At 37.7% G+C, this 14,885-nt stretch overlaps 1 protein-coding gene across 1 annotated transcript in view; it reads right to left on the bottom strand.

The window, feature by feature from the left end:
* Window positions 1-14,885, bottom strand: part of SOS1 (SOS Ras/Rac guanine nucleotide exchange factor 1) — a 149,924-nt gene that overhangs the window by 17,060 nt on the left and 117,979 nt on the right. Inside the window, exons 17-19 of the mRNA XM_036750031.1 lie at window positions 6,001-6,118; window positions 2,024-2,196; window positions 874-990 (exon numbers count right to left, since the gene is read on the bottom strand). Of these exons, the coding sequence (XP_036605926.1) occupies window positions 874-990; window positions 2,024-2,196; window positions 6,001-6,118 (408 nt within the window). The remainder of the gene's footprint in view (window positions 1-873; window positions 991-2,023; window positions 2,197-6,000; window positions 6,119-14,885) is intronic.

The following is a 14,885-nucleotide window of genomic DNA, read 5'->3' as shown; positions in this document are numbered from 1 at the left end:
AGTAACTCCTTCCTAATTCGATGTTTCTAATCTATTGTAACCCTAGAAATCAGATAAGCAAGGCTGCCAGAATTGGATGGGGGAACGAGATAATAGGTTTTGAGTAATGGCATGAGGGATTTTTCTATGAGTGTCTCCAGTCACACTAAGTGTGCCACAAATTGTATGGAACTTAACACTTGTAATCTCAGGTGTGTGCAAGAGTCTCCAGACTCTCCTATAGTGTGCTGCAAATGAATATTACTATATCACAAGCAAAGGAAGTTTGAAAGAGAGCCACCAATTTAGTGATGACTTTGTATCTCACCTTAGATACTCAGAAGCCTTATTTGTTTGCTTCCTGGTTTTCAACTGTGTTTTGAAAATGTGAGAAACCTGAATACCTGAATACCTGAAGTATGACTATGCAATGACAAGAAACTGGAAAATAATATAAACTATCTTCACAAAGGAAGTAAAATTTTAGTCAAACCTAAATATTTTCTGGGTTACTGCTTCATACTTTTATTCATTCTTTACTGTAAGAATTTTGATTCCTACACCTATTTTTCACTCTTTGACCTGTTGTAACTTATAACAGTTTAAATTTCTTGTTCTTTAAAAGGTATGATCCAGTGAGAATCTGTTACTTTGATAATCTGTCTATCAAATTAATCTTTGCCCGGACCAATGTGAATATTCCCACAAATAAGTGAAAGGGCCAGTCTTTCACGTTTATAAGTAGGTAGTAGGTAACACCTACTACTTCTGTTAGATTGATCAGTCTTTCTTATCATCTAATCTGTTTGAAATTCAATAATTACATACTACGATACAGAGAAATTCTATTTAAAATGTTTAGAATTCGAGATAGATTTTTATCTGCATGCTTACAAATCTTGGTAGAGGCTTAGGGTTTCTTGGTTCAATTTCCAGTGACTTGTTGAAAAGATAATCTGTGAATTCTTTTTCCATGCTATTTCCCATTGGATTCAAATTTTCAAAGAATCTCTGGAATATAAAAAGATGAAAACAAAGGTACTACTAGGCTTTTCATGAACTATTGAAATTTGTGAAAATAATTTAGGAAAGTATTTTAAACTCAAGAGAATACTGAGTAATTTGAAGGAAGATTTTATTTTTTATTTTTCCAACATGCTCCATTCTCTCCCTGTGGGCCACCCCCCTCCCCATGAGAATACTCTCATAAAGAACCAGCAACTCAATCTTCATTATAGAATTACAAAATTTCAGAATTATAAAGGATTTCAGGGCAGCTATGTGGTACAGTGCATAGAGTACCAGCCCTGGAGTCAGGAGGATCTGAGTTGAAATCCAGCTTCAGACACTTGACACTTACTAGACCTGGGCAAGTCACTTAACCCCGATGGCATTGACTAAAAAAAATTTTTTTTAAGGGTTTTCAATGGTAATCTGGTATAATGTGTACTTGAAAAAGAATTCTCTCTAGAATTCTCATATCCAATAAGTGATCATTCAGACTTTGCTTTAAGACTTCAAATGAGGGGGAACCCATTCCTTTTCTAGGAAGCCCATTCTACTTCTGGATAGCTCTGTTAGGAAATTTTTCTTTACAAGCCTAAACTCACATCTTTGAAGCTTCAACCCACCGTTTCTATTTTTGCCCTCTCTGACCAAGCAGAAAAAAACCTAGTTCATCTTCCACATGGCAGCCCTTCAAACATTATTTGTAACAGACAACTATTAGTTCCTGAGATGGCTAATGAACTTAAGGGCCTTCACCATCCTGTTGCCTTCCTCTGGGCTTGCCCCATGTTATCAGTGTGTCCTTTGTAAATATATTGGACTCAAAACTGAACATAACACTTCACATGTCACTCCGAAGTTGTGGCTATAAAGATAACCAGACTTCTTCCAATAGTTAAGTAAAAGCTACTACAAAGTGCTAAAGGAAAGTTTTGCTACACTGCCTGAGACTCACAGGAATGCCTAAGCTCTATTTGGCAGTCATTTCCCCCCTGGACTTAGCCAAAAATATTCATCTCCAAATAAATTAACTTACTTTGATATCAGATTCTACTCGCAAACAATATGGTTGATTTTGGTACTGCTGTATCTCTCCTGTTATTTCTGCAACTTTTCTTCTTTTACTGAAGTTTATAAGTTCTTTTCCATGTCTTTTCAAAACCTCAGGATTGCCTTCTTCTGTTTTCAAGATATTTGTCAAATAAATCCCTAAAAGACATAATGAAAAGTTTCAGGAAAAATACACATAAAACTATACTCTGTCTGGTACCATTCCACCATTACTAAGTATACAATAAATAATAATTTATCAGGCCACCTCTCAAACACCATTCATTCACTCAAAAGTCATTTACTAATAAAACACTATGTTAGATTCTGGAGAAGACATAAGGTAATGGTCCTTGCCCACAAAAGGCTTATAATCTAGCAGAAGGTCTATGCACATGCACAACATATATCATGCAACTATTATAACACACACAAATATCATATATAATATACAATATTTAGAGTATGAATAGGATATATAAGAAAGTATGTCAGTTACAAAGTAATTTATAGTGTTAGAAGGTTGGCACTAAAACGCAGAGAAGGAATGCTGGAAGAGATAGCATCTGAGCTGAATACTGGTAGCACAACGAGGAGGGGAAAGAGTATTCTAGGCCAAGGGAACAACCACACATCGAATTACCAGAAATGCACAACAGAAATTTCTCTGCTATGAAAGAAGAATAATCAACTTAAATCCAATTTGTGAAATCCTGTATTGCAGACATCTTAAACGCAACATATCCAAAACAGAACTTAGGCTCTTTACTCTCAAACCCTACCCCTTCCAAACTTCCCTGTTCCCAATACCTGTCAATTTCACCTTTGCAACATCTCTTGAATGCGCTTTTCTTTCCTCTAACACTGCCAGCTCTCTAATGTGGGCCCTCATCACCTCACACCTGGACTATCGCAATAGCCTGTTGGTGAGTCTGCCTGCCCCAAGTCTCTCCTCTCTCCTTACTCCAATCCACCTTCATTCAGCCACTAAAGCACAAGTCTATGTCATCTCCCTACTCAAAAAACTTCAATAGCTTCCTATCAGCTCTAGGATCTATTTGGCCTTCAAAGTCCCTCATAACCTAATTCCCTCCTGCTTGGTCTTTTTACACCTTAAGCATCCCTACACCCTCCCTTATCTCCTACAGTCTGTGATCCAGTGCTGGTGGTCTCATGGTTCTTAAACAAAACACTTGGTTTTTTGGCTCCACACATTTTCACTGGCTATGACTCCCCCCTCCCCTTCCTGGAATGCTCTCCTTCCTCATCTCTGCCTCCTGGATTCCTTCAAGTCCCAGCCTAAAATTCCACCTTCTACAGGAAGCCCTACTGGATTCCCCTCAATTCTATCACCTTTCCTCTCTTGAATATTTCCTATTTGTCCTGAACATAGCTTGCTTGTATATAGTTGTTTGCATGTTGTCTTCCCCATTCCCTATTGTTTTCCTTCAAAGACAGGGACTGTCTTTTGCCCTTCTTTGTATCCCTAGATTAGCACAGTGCCTAGTACCTATGCTTTTTGACTGACTGAAATGATAAAAAAAATCACCCCCCCCCCAAAAAAAGATGTAAGTAAGCCTCTTTCCAGACAGACCTAAATCTCATAAAATGAAGCATGCAGTAGGATAGCAAGTTCACATTTGCAAATGTTATCATCAGTTATGACAGAAAAACCAAACAATTTTTCACATTAAAAAATAACTATTACACTATTTAACAGGAATAGTTGTTCTGTCAAAAGAAAAGAGAATAATCCAAAGTCTAAGACCTTCTTTTAAAAGGGAAGACTCATGTATAGAAGCTTCCATGAGGGCAGGCTAGGATGTGGCTTAGTGAATATAAAGTAAAGATCCTGAAGTGATGTAGGACTTGAGCTGTGTGTGTGAAGCAGGCTCTTCCCCCACAGCTGTCAGTCAGAGCTGTATAAGCACAGTCAAGTACTCAGATAAAACTAGATAGTCTCTCCTATACTCCATGATCCTGTTAGAATGAAAGGGAGTATCTGGGAATGGAAAGCTGATGTTACTGCCACAATTTAGGCACTTGGTGATCAATGACTAGACCAGGCAATAGAAATGGAAAAAGGGGGATGGGGGGGATGGACCTAGGAGAATTATGAAAAAAGAACCAAGAAGATTGGGAACTGCTGGGTTGAGTGAGAGAATGGTGGTATCTGCCACACATATGAAAGTCTAGATGGAGAATTGGTTTTTGAGAAAAAATGAGTTCAGTTTAAGGCAAAGTGAGTTTGAGATGCTGGGAGGACATTCAGGTGGAGATGTCTAATCAGAAAAGGTGGGTGCTAGAATAAAATGAAGGAGAAAGGAAAAGGATGGTCAGAGACACAGGAAAAGAACCAGGGCACCATTATGTCAGGGAAGTTAGGTGGGGAAAGGCTTGAAGAAGAAAGGGGCATTCAAAACTAAGAGGGAGTCAAGGAGAAATGCTAAAAGGGGCTATTGCTATTTGATTATTAAGTAGTCACTGATGCAGCCATTCCTTAATAGAAAAGTGGTCAAAGGATATGACTAAATAGTTCTTAAAAAAAGAATTGCAAAGTATTCATAACCATGTGAAAGAATGCTCTAAATCACTAATAAGAGAAATGCAAATCAAAACAACCCTGAGGTTTGGTAAGGATGACAAAAATGGCAGTACTCAATGTTGTGGAATAATAGGAATATGAATACATTGTTGGTAGAGCCTGTGAAATGGTCAAACCATTTTAGAAAGTAATTTATAATTATGCAAATAAAATGTCCATACCATTTGTACCATAGACTCCATTAATGAGCTTATGCTCCAAGGAAGCCACTGATAAGAATAAAGTTCCCACACAGAACAAAATATTTTAGCAGCACTTTTTGTGAAAGCAAAGAATTGGAAACAAAGTGGATGCCCATCAGTTGGGGAATGGCTAAACAAACTGTGGTAAATGAATATAATGGAATATTACTGCACTCTGACAAATGATGTATGTGATGAATACAGAGAAGTACGGGAAGATCTGTATGAACTACTGCAGAACAAAGTAGGCAGAGCCCAGACAACAACATACACAGTGACTATAACAATGTGTAAATGGAAAGAACAACTATGCACCAAAAAAAACTCAAAAGCCAATGTAACAAAACTATAAAGGTCCAGCGTGACTTAAATGAAGTAATATGAGAAGTGACTCCCAACTTAATCCTTTGTGGAAGTCCACATGAATTACATATCACACACATTTTTGGACTTTTTCAATGTACCAGTCAGCTATGCTAATTTTTTTTTTCTCTCCAAAAAATGCTTTTTCAGTAACGGAGGAGAAAGGATCCTGCCATAAGTATGATGATGTAAGGAAGAGAAGACATCAATAAAGCCTTTAAAAAAAAAAAGAAGAAGAAGAAGAGGTCACTGGTGCTCGAGATAGGAGTTTTGAGAGTAGAGGTGATTTTGAGTCAGACCACAGACTCTCAGTTCAAAGGCACCTTAGAGGGCCATCTGATACAAAACCACTCATAGTACAGATGAAATTGGGCCTCCGGGAGATGAAATGATTTGCCCAAAGTCACAGAATTCATAAGTGACAGACCCGGGAGTTGAACTCAAGTCCTCTCACTCTAAATCCAAGACATCTTCCATTGCACCAGGCTGTCAGAAAAGATTACAGAAGGTAGGGTGAGAAAAAATAAGTAGTCAGTATAAATGACTATTTTGGGAAGTCAGGAAGTAGGAGTATCATGGTTTTAAGATAGATTTAAGTGCAATAATGAAAACAGGACACAAGAAGACTCAATATATAAGATAAACAGAATAAAATTGTTCACACACACACAGACACACATAGACACACCCCTCAACAAAAGAAGGCCTTAAATATATTCTCTATGTCCTACATGTCTATCACTTGTTTCAAAATACAACTACTCTATCCAAAAACATATTGATCATTCAATTAAAAATAAAAATAGCACTTACCAAAGAAAGGCACACATGGTGGATTAATAGACCTGAGTTTTGCCAAATATTTTTTATAATGATCTTCACTCAGTTCATGAGCTTCCTCTAAAATTTTCTTTTGGCGACTTGGAATTTGCTAAAAGAAAAATATATTTATGAAGTTCATGTTCCACATCAATAATCTTGAGATAATACTTGCACAGCGCTTAGCACAGTACCTAGCACATAAGGGGTGTGTAATAAATATTTGTTCCCTTCCCCTTTTAAAAAAAAATCAGGCAATTTCCTAAATGAGAAGAGCTCTGTGTTTTGATACGTATTATTGGAATGGAAGACATTAAACATAACTACAAATCTATTATATTAGTTTCAGTTCCCTTGTGTTCCAAAATACTAGGATAAATAATCTCATATACATACATATGTATATATACAGACACATCTAAATATAAATATATGTGCTTTTTCTTCAATCTTTGCTTAATTTTCCTATATCCTTCCTTTCCTTTTCAGCATGTAAGAAAAGGGAACATTAATCTTGTTTTTTGAAATAGATCCTAAAACAGGTGTTCCAAGAAAAGATGATAGTTTAAGGACCTTTTTAGTAGGATGGAGACAATGAAGCTCAACAGGATGAGGAGGTAGAAAAGCATACAGGTAGTACTTCCAGCAGCATCTCAGAGTTGGAAGGGCCCTGAGAGGTCAACTATTCCAATTACTCTCTGAATAATAATTTCCCCTAACAGTGACATAACCAACAAGTGGTCATCTAGCTTTTGTCTAAAGATCTACAGTGAAGAGATATCACTAACTCTCATGGCACTATATTTTATTTTTGGATTAGCACTTAATTTTTAGGAAGGTTGTTTTCCTTTTATCAAATCTCGTGATGCCCTTTTGCCATTTTTACCAATGGGTCTTAGTTTTGCTCTTGGGGACCACACAGAGCGAGTCTCATTTCTTTTCGATGTGACAGTACCTGAAATTCTTGAAGGCAGCTATCACACCCTCTCCTAAGTTTTTCTCTTTTCCAAGCTAAACAATCCCCTTCACCTGATTCTCATATAACATGGACCTGAGGTCCTTCACTATCCTGGTTCCCCACCAGCTTATCAATATCCTTTCTGAAATGTGGAGATCACTATTGAATATTATTTTCCAGATGTGTTCTGACTAACAAAGCGAAGACTCTCACCACCAGAGTTCTGGACAATGTGCCTCCACATTTCTTTAAAATGTCATTCTTTTATAGCCATTCATCTATATAGCTGAGGTGGGAGAAAATATATAAAGTAAATAAAATATCAACTTTCCTTCCTCCTGCTACTATTATAGATAATACATTAAGAACTGAATTCTGTATTTTCTCTTTCAAAAAAATACATCGACACCTTTTGTTGTTATATGTCATTTCCAAACATCTATCTCCTTAGGTAGTTTATGTTCTTGGGTATATAATACTCTAGGCTATTGAGAGTTCAGTTACAGCTGATTTTTGCTTATGTATTCTGTTCCACTGATTTATTTTGACTAGTACAAAATAATTTTGATGATTATTCCTTTGTAGTCTAGGTCTAGAGTTAATATTTGTGGACTTGCTTTGTATTCTGTTGCTTCCATAAAGTATTAATTGTATAAAATAGTTTATTAATTTTGCAAGGTTTTGTATAAATCATTCATGTCATCTGCAAATAGGGGGTAATTCTCTCCTTTTTGCCACTGTTTATGCTTTTACTTTATTTCTGTTTTCTCACTGCTATGACCAGCATTTCTTTTTTTTTCTTTTAAAGAATGTTTTTATTTTATTTTCTCTAATTACATGTAAAAACAATTTTCAACATTCATTTTTTATAATTTTTGAGTTCCAAATTCCCTCCCTCCCCTCTTACAGAAGGAAAACACTTTGATATAGATTGTACATATGTAGTCATGCAAAACATATTTCCATATTAGCCATGTTGTAAAAGAGAACACAGACCCCCCCCCCCCGCCAAAAAAGAAAGAAAAAGACAAGAAAAAATAAAATAAAAAAGTATTCTTTGATCTGCATTCAGACAATATCAATTTTCACGAAAAGTTCTTCTGAAGTGTCTCGTATCATCAGATTGCTGAGAAAAGCAAAGTCATTCACAATTCAACACTGTACAAAATTGCTGTTATTGTGTACAGGGCTCTTCTGGCTCTGTTCACTTCACTTTTACATTGGTTCATGTAAGTCCAGGTCATTCTGAAACCATCCAACTCATCATTTCTTACAGCACAATAGTACTTCATCACAACTATATACCATTTGTTCAGCCATTCCCCTACTGATGGGCATCCTTTCAATTTCCAATTCTTTATATGGCTAACATTTCTTTTTTTTTAATATTTATTTTTATTTTTAGTTTACAACAGACGGTTCTACATAATTTTGAGTTCCAGATTTTCTCCCCTCCCTCCCCAAGATGGCATGGAATCTCATATAACTACCACGAATAACTTCGCATTGAATTAATTTATACACTAGTCAAGTTGCGGAGAAGAATTATGACCAATGGAATGAGTCATGAGAAAGAAGAAACAGAACCAAGACAAACAAAAAAAAAACAACTCAAAAACAAAAACAAAAGAGAAGAGAAAAAGGCTAGCATGAAGTGTGCCTCAATCTGCATTCAAACTTCATAGTTCTTTCTCTGGATGTAGATAGCATTCTCCATCATGAGTCCTTTGGAGTTGTGCCTGCACCTTGTGTTGCTGAGAAGAGCGAAGTCTGTCAGGGTTGGTCCTCACAGAATCCATATATCTGTGGTTGTGTAGTGTTCTCCTGGCTCTGCTCCGCTCACTCAGCATTATGTCGTGTAGGTTTTTCCAGGTTGTTATGAAGTCCATATCATCCCCTTTTCTTATGGCACAATAGTATTCCATTACCTTCATATACCACAGCTTGTTCAGCCATTCCCCAATTGATGGGCATCCCTTTGATTTCCAATTCTTGGCTACCACAAAAAGAGCTGCTATAAATATCCTTGTACATATGGGTCCCTTTCTCGCTTGTGTGATTTCTTTGGGATACAACCCTAGAAGTGGTATTGCTGGGTCAAAGGGTATGAACATATCTATAGCCCTTTGGGCATAGTTCCAAACTGCTCTCCAAAATGGCTGGATCAGCTCACAACTCCACCAGCAATGCAACAATGTTCCAATTTTCCCACATCCTCTCCAGCATTTATCATTCTCCTGTTTTGTTATTTTAGCCAATCTGACAGGAGAGATGTGGTATCTAAGAGTTGTTTTGATTTGCATTTCTCTAATCAGCAGTGACCCAGAGCATTTTTTCATATACCTATAAATAGCTTTAATTTCTTCCTCTAAAAACTGCCTGTTCATATCCTTTGACCATTTCTCAATTGGGGAATGGCTTGTACTCCTATATATTTGGCTCAGTTCCCTGTATATTTTAGAAATGAGGCCTTTATCAGAGATACTAGTTGCAAAGATTTTCTCCCAATTTTCTGCTTCCCTCCTAATTCTTGTTGCATTGGCTTTTTTTGTACAAAAACATTTCAATTGCTCTCTATCTCTTGTTGGGTCATGAATTCTTTTCTTTTCCATAAATCTGATAAGTAAACTATTCTTTGCTCTCCCAAATTACTTATAGTATCAGCATGGCTAACATTTCTAAAACAATGTCAGCTAATAGTAAGGAGAGGATAAATCCTTGGTTTATCTGTTTTTATTGGGAAAGCCTCTATTGCAAATGATTCTAGGTTTTGGTTTTAAATTGAAACTCTTAAAAAGTCGTATTAAAAATAGACATGCTAGGGGAAGCTAGGTGGCGCAGTGAGTAGAGCACTGGCCCTGGAGTCAGGAGGACCTGAGTTCAAATCCAGCCTCAGATACTTGACACACTAACTATGTGATCTTGGGCAAGTCACTTAACCCCAATTGCCCTGCCTTTCCCCCTCCCCCCAAAAATAGACAGCATGTGCTTTTTTAGTATAAGGTCTTTTAGCATCTATTGATAAAATCATGCAGTTTTAATGATTATGTTAATTGCTTTCCTAATGTTGAATCAGTCTTGATTCCATGGTCTAAATCCAATTCAGTTAAAATGGAAAATTTGGGGGGTTAATTACTTAAGTCTTATTGCTAAGATTTTATTTTTTACAATTTTGCATCAATGATCATTGGTGATAGCATACTATAGTACTCTTTCTCTATCCTGTCTCTCCTGGTTTAATTATCAAGACCATTTGCTTCATAAAAAGAACATGCTAAAGTGATTTCTTTCCCAAGTATGGAGAGTAATTTGTGCAGGATAGGTATTCATTGTTGCTAAAACATTTGACAGCATTCAATTGTAAATCAGCCTGAAACCCCTTGGTAGATGCTTCATGGCTTGTTCAAATTTAACTTTCTCAGAATAGGCTAAGATTTCTACTTCTTATTGAGTATTTTATATTTCTGTAGGTACTTATCCATTTTCTTTACATTTTTCTTTATATTATTAGAATGTAATTGTTTATTAGCTTCTCTTAACGTAGTCTAAGATTGTATAAACATTTTTGGATAATACACTGCTGATTCCCTAAGCTTGCAGCTCAATAAAAGTCCCAGACCCTTTTCAGGGAACAATCTAGCTACTCTTCCCCAATTTTCTCCTTTGTGATTTTTTTTAACTAAACACATTACATTTATCCCTAACAATTACATATTGTTAGAGCCAGTCCAATGTTCTAGCTTACTAAGATACGGAGTTTAACTTTGTTAATCTCTCCTTCCCAGTTTTTTGTCATCTATGGATTTTATAAGGATGTCTTTATCTTAGCCACTGATAAAATGTTAAACATCATAGGGCCAAGTATAGATCCTTGGCAAAATCCACCAGGGAATTCTTCTAAGCTGATATGGAGCCATTGTTGACTACACTTTGAGTTCAGTCATCCAATCAGTTCTGAGCTAGCAACTAGATATCTGTATCTAGCCTATACCTCTCTATCTAGTCCACAACAAATAAGCACTTGGTCAAATGCTTTGCTAAAATATAAGTCAATTACATCTATAGTATTGCCCTGCATTTTTTAAAATAACCTCATCTATAAAGACATTAAAGAGTTTAGCATGACATGTTTTTGAAGAAACCATGTCAGCTCTTCGTAATCATTTCCTCCTTGACAGCCCTACGTCTATAATCCTATATCTAGAAATCATCCCTTGAAAAGTATATTCTAGAACAGGGGTATCTAACCTTAGGTTTTTATTGAAACAATAGACAATATATTTTGATTTGCCATTTTAGTGAGAGCTCTGCGGTAGCTCTGCTTTGTTTACTAAAGCATTTATGTAAATTTCTATGCTTGTAGACCGGCAGGACATCCCTGTTCTAGAGTGTTGACAGGAATTGAAGTCAAGTTCACTCTCTTGCCAACTCTATTTGCTTTCTTTTTTTATTTTTCAAAATAAAGACATCTGTCTGTCCTTCTCTAATTCTGTGGTGCCTCTCCTATTTTCTATAATCTTTGAAAGATTGCAAATAGTAATTCAACAATCATTTTAGCAATGCTTTCAGTACTCAAGGATGTAGCTCAATTGGCACAGTGGTTTGACCTTTTCAAGGACAAATAGTTGCCCTCTAACTGATCTTGGGTAACAACTCATTAACTTTTTGTTCTGTGCTTTCTGGTCCAAAGATCATTCTCTTTAGCAGGGAAAAGAAGTAATCTATTAATGTTCTAGTACGCCAAGCAGCTTCCTATCCATCCCTTCTTTAATACTGTGTTACCCAAGAGAGCTTATAACTCACTCTGTCTCTCTCTCTCACACACACACATACCCTCCAACTCTTTTTTGTTGTTTTTCGTTTTCCTCATTACTTGCCATTGCTACGATTGTCTGTTCATGCCTTTGTAAAAACTAAATTGTTTGATCCTTGTGCATCCACAATAGTGTCTTTTTGATAGCTTTCTCTCTTTTTCCTCTAAGAATTTTGTGTCTTCAGAAATTCATTCTTGCACAATTCCTATCTCTCTGTGCTATTTTTGACCCATGGTATACTACCTATGCTTTCTCTTAAATGCTTGAAAGGATTCAGAGGAAAGTATATGAGAGATTCTCTAGGGTTGTTCTTCTTATGAGAAAAGGATGAATTACTGCACTTTCACCAGGGGCTACAATGAGCTCAGTTATTTGAGAGGGTTGGACAGAGGGAATGAAACTGGTACCTTAACAATCAGTGTGGACCAAAGATGGGAAAGCTTAGAAAAGAGGTACAAAGCCCACCACAGGACATGGCTGGCATAGCAGGAACCCAGTAGTAGGGCCCTAAGCATGTTTCTCTTAGGCAGAACAAGGGTAGTTGTGGCATCTGCACCCCTGAAGTGCAGGTTTCATTTTTCTAGTCACATTTTCCAATGCCAGAGAGCAAGTGTATTTGCATGGGTCTAAGGGATGTAAAGATAAGAGGACTTCACACATACTGGGTAGGGTCAACCCATGCTGCAAGCCTTCCTTTGATTCATTCCTACTTACACTAATTGCTTCTCTTTGCACTACCACAGTCCCTTTTCAAATACCAGACTAAGATAAACCTTGATGAGGTAACAAAAAATTTTATGAAGACCTGGAGATCCTCATCATCAGTGCGACAAAAGAGGACAAGCTTATAATTCTAGGCCACTTTAATTCTAAAGAAGCCACAGACTACCAGATGTGGCAGGGGGTCCTTGGGAGGAATAGAGTTGGAAATAGCAACAGCAACAGTCACTTAGTACTGAAGGCTTGTATATCTCATGACCTTCTTATTGCTAACACTATCTTCTGTTTACCTAAATGCAATAAAACTTCATGGATGAACCCACATAGCAAACATTGGCATTTAATAGACTATGTCATTGTAAGGAGAAGAGAGACAGGATGTGAGAGTGATGAAGGCAATGTGTGGTGCAGAATGCTGGACTGATCAGGACTGATCATAAACTTATCCTCTCCAAGCTGAATATTTACATTCAACAAAAGTGGCAGCCCCAAGGCAGATCTAATGTCAGCAGATTAGAGTGCTTCTCCTGGTGTGAAGAGTTCTTTGCTAACTTGGAGAGAAAGGTGGGTCCACATGGTTGGCAACAGTGGAGCAAAAAAGGGTGGGCAGCTTTCAGAGATTTGGCATACAGTACTGCATTTGCTCGTCTGGGTCAGAACACTTGTAAACATCAACACTGGTTTGATGAAAATGACAGGGAAATTCAGAAACTGCTAAATGAAAAATGAGAACTCCCCAGGGTTTGCCAGCAGGACAGTTCATCTGTCTCTAAGAAGGCAGTTTAACATCAAAGTAAAGTACAAGTGAAGCTTAGAGAGATGTGGGATTCTTGGCTCAGTAAGAAGGCAGATGAAATTCAGTTTTACACACGCAGTAACAATCCAAAGTGCTTTTATGATGCCCTGAAAGTTATTTATGGACCAAAGACCTATGGTGTATGTTAACTGTTCAGTGCTGATGGAGCCACTTTGATTAGTAATAAGCATGTGATCCTGGAGAGATGGGAAGAACACTTCCATAGTGTGATCAAAAGACTCTCATGAACCAATGCTGAAATCACTGACAGCATACCTCGGGTTGAATTCAGTCCCTCCCTAGTCGAGCTTCCAACTGAAGAAGAGGTTTTGAATGCCATTAGGTTCCTCTTAGGTGGTAAAGCATCTGATGCTGATTCTATTACAGCTGAAATTTCCAAGGCATGGGGTCCACTGCTCTTACAAAAGCTAATTGAAAATTTGTTATTCCCCAGGAATTCTGAGATGCCTCCATTGTCTGTGTCTATTAAGGTAAAGGAAACAGATTGTCCTGTGACACTCACGGGGTTAGGAGGGGGGTGGTGTCTCTCTCTTAGACTGCTGGCGAGATTCTTGCCAGAGTCCTCTTTAATAGGCTGATTCTTCACCTGGAAGATGGGCATCAACCTGAGAGTCAGTGGGACTTCAGAATGGGCTGAGGAAGGGTTGATTTGCTGCCTGACAACCCCAGGAAAAATGCCAGGAGCAGAACAGAGTTGTGTACACAACATCTGTTGATCTGACCAAAGTTTCTGATACTGTCAGTCATGAGGGCTTATGGAAGATCATGGCAAAACTTGGTTGCCTGGAAAAGTTCATCATCAGTATTGTACATCAGTTCCATGACAGCATGCTTGCACGGGTTCTGGATAATGGACTATGCTCTTGAGCTTTCCCAGTCACCAATGGAGTGAAGCAGAGGGCTGTGCTTGCTCCCATGCTTTTTAGCATGATATTTTCAGCGATGTCAGACACCTTCAATGAGGATGAAAATGGCACCAAGGTCAGCAACTCTACTGACGGCAAATTATTTGACTTGAAAGACTTAAGTGGAGGCAGAGTTGGTAGGTGATTTTTTGTTCACAGATGACTGCGCACTCATAGTAGCCTCTGAGGCTATGATGCAACAAAGCATTGGTCAATTCTCTATTGTTTGTGCTAGTTTTGGCCTAACAATTAACAACCAAAAAACACAGGTCCTCTACCAACCAGCACCATACCATCCATCAATTACAGCAAATGGAGAAATACTGAATATTATGAATAAATTCACTTACCTTGGCAGTTTACTTTCCAGGGATGTCCACATGATGATGAGGTTGACGCATGCATTGTCAGAGCTAGCTCAGTGTTTGGGAGGCTCCGAAGGAAAGTGTGGGAGAGAAGACGTATTAGACTGCCTACCAAACTGAAGGTCTACAGAGCCACTGTGCTGACCTTATTGTTGTATGCCTGTGAAACCAGGACAGTATACCAGGAAATTGAATAGCTTCTATTTGAATTGTCTTAGGAAGATTTTGAAGATCACCTGGCAAGATAAGGTACTGGACACTGAAGTCCTTTCTTAAGCTAAACTGCTAAGCATTCAAACT

This window comes from Trichosurus vulpecula, chromosome 3 (genome assembly GCF_011100635.1).
Source record: "Trichosurus vulpecula isolate mTriVul1 chromosome 3, mTriVul1.pri, whole genome shotgun sequence".
Taxonomy (NCBI): Eukaryota; Metazoa; Chordata; class Mammalia; order Diprotodontia; family Phalangeridae; genus Trichosurus; species Trichosurus vulpecula.
This window is presented reverse-complemented; position numbering and strand designations above follow the sequence as displayed.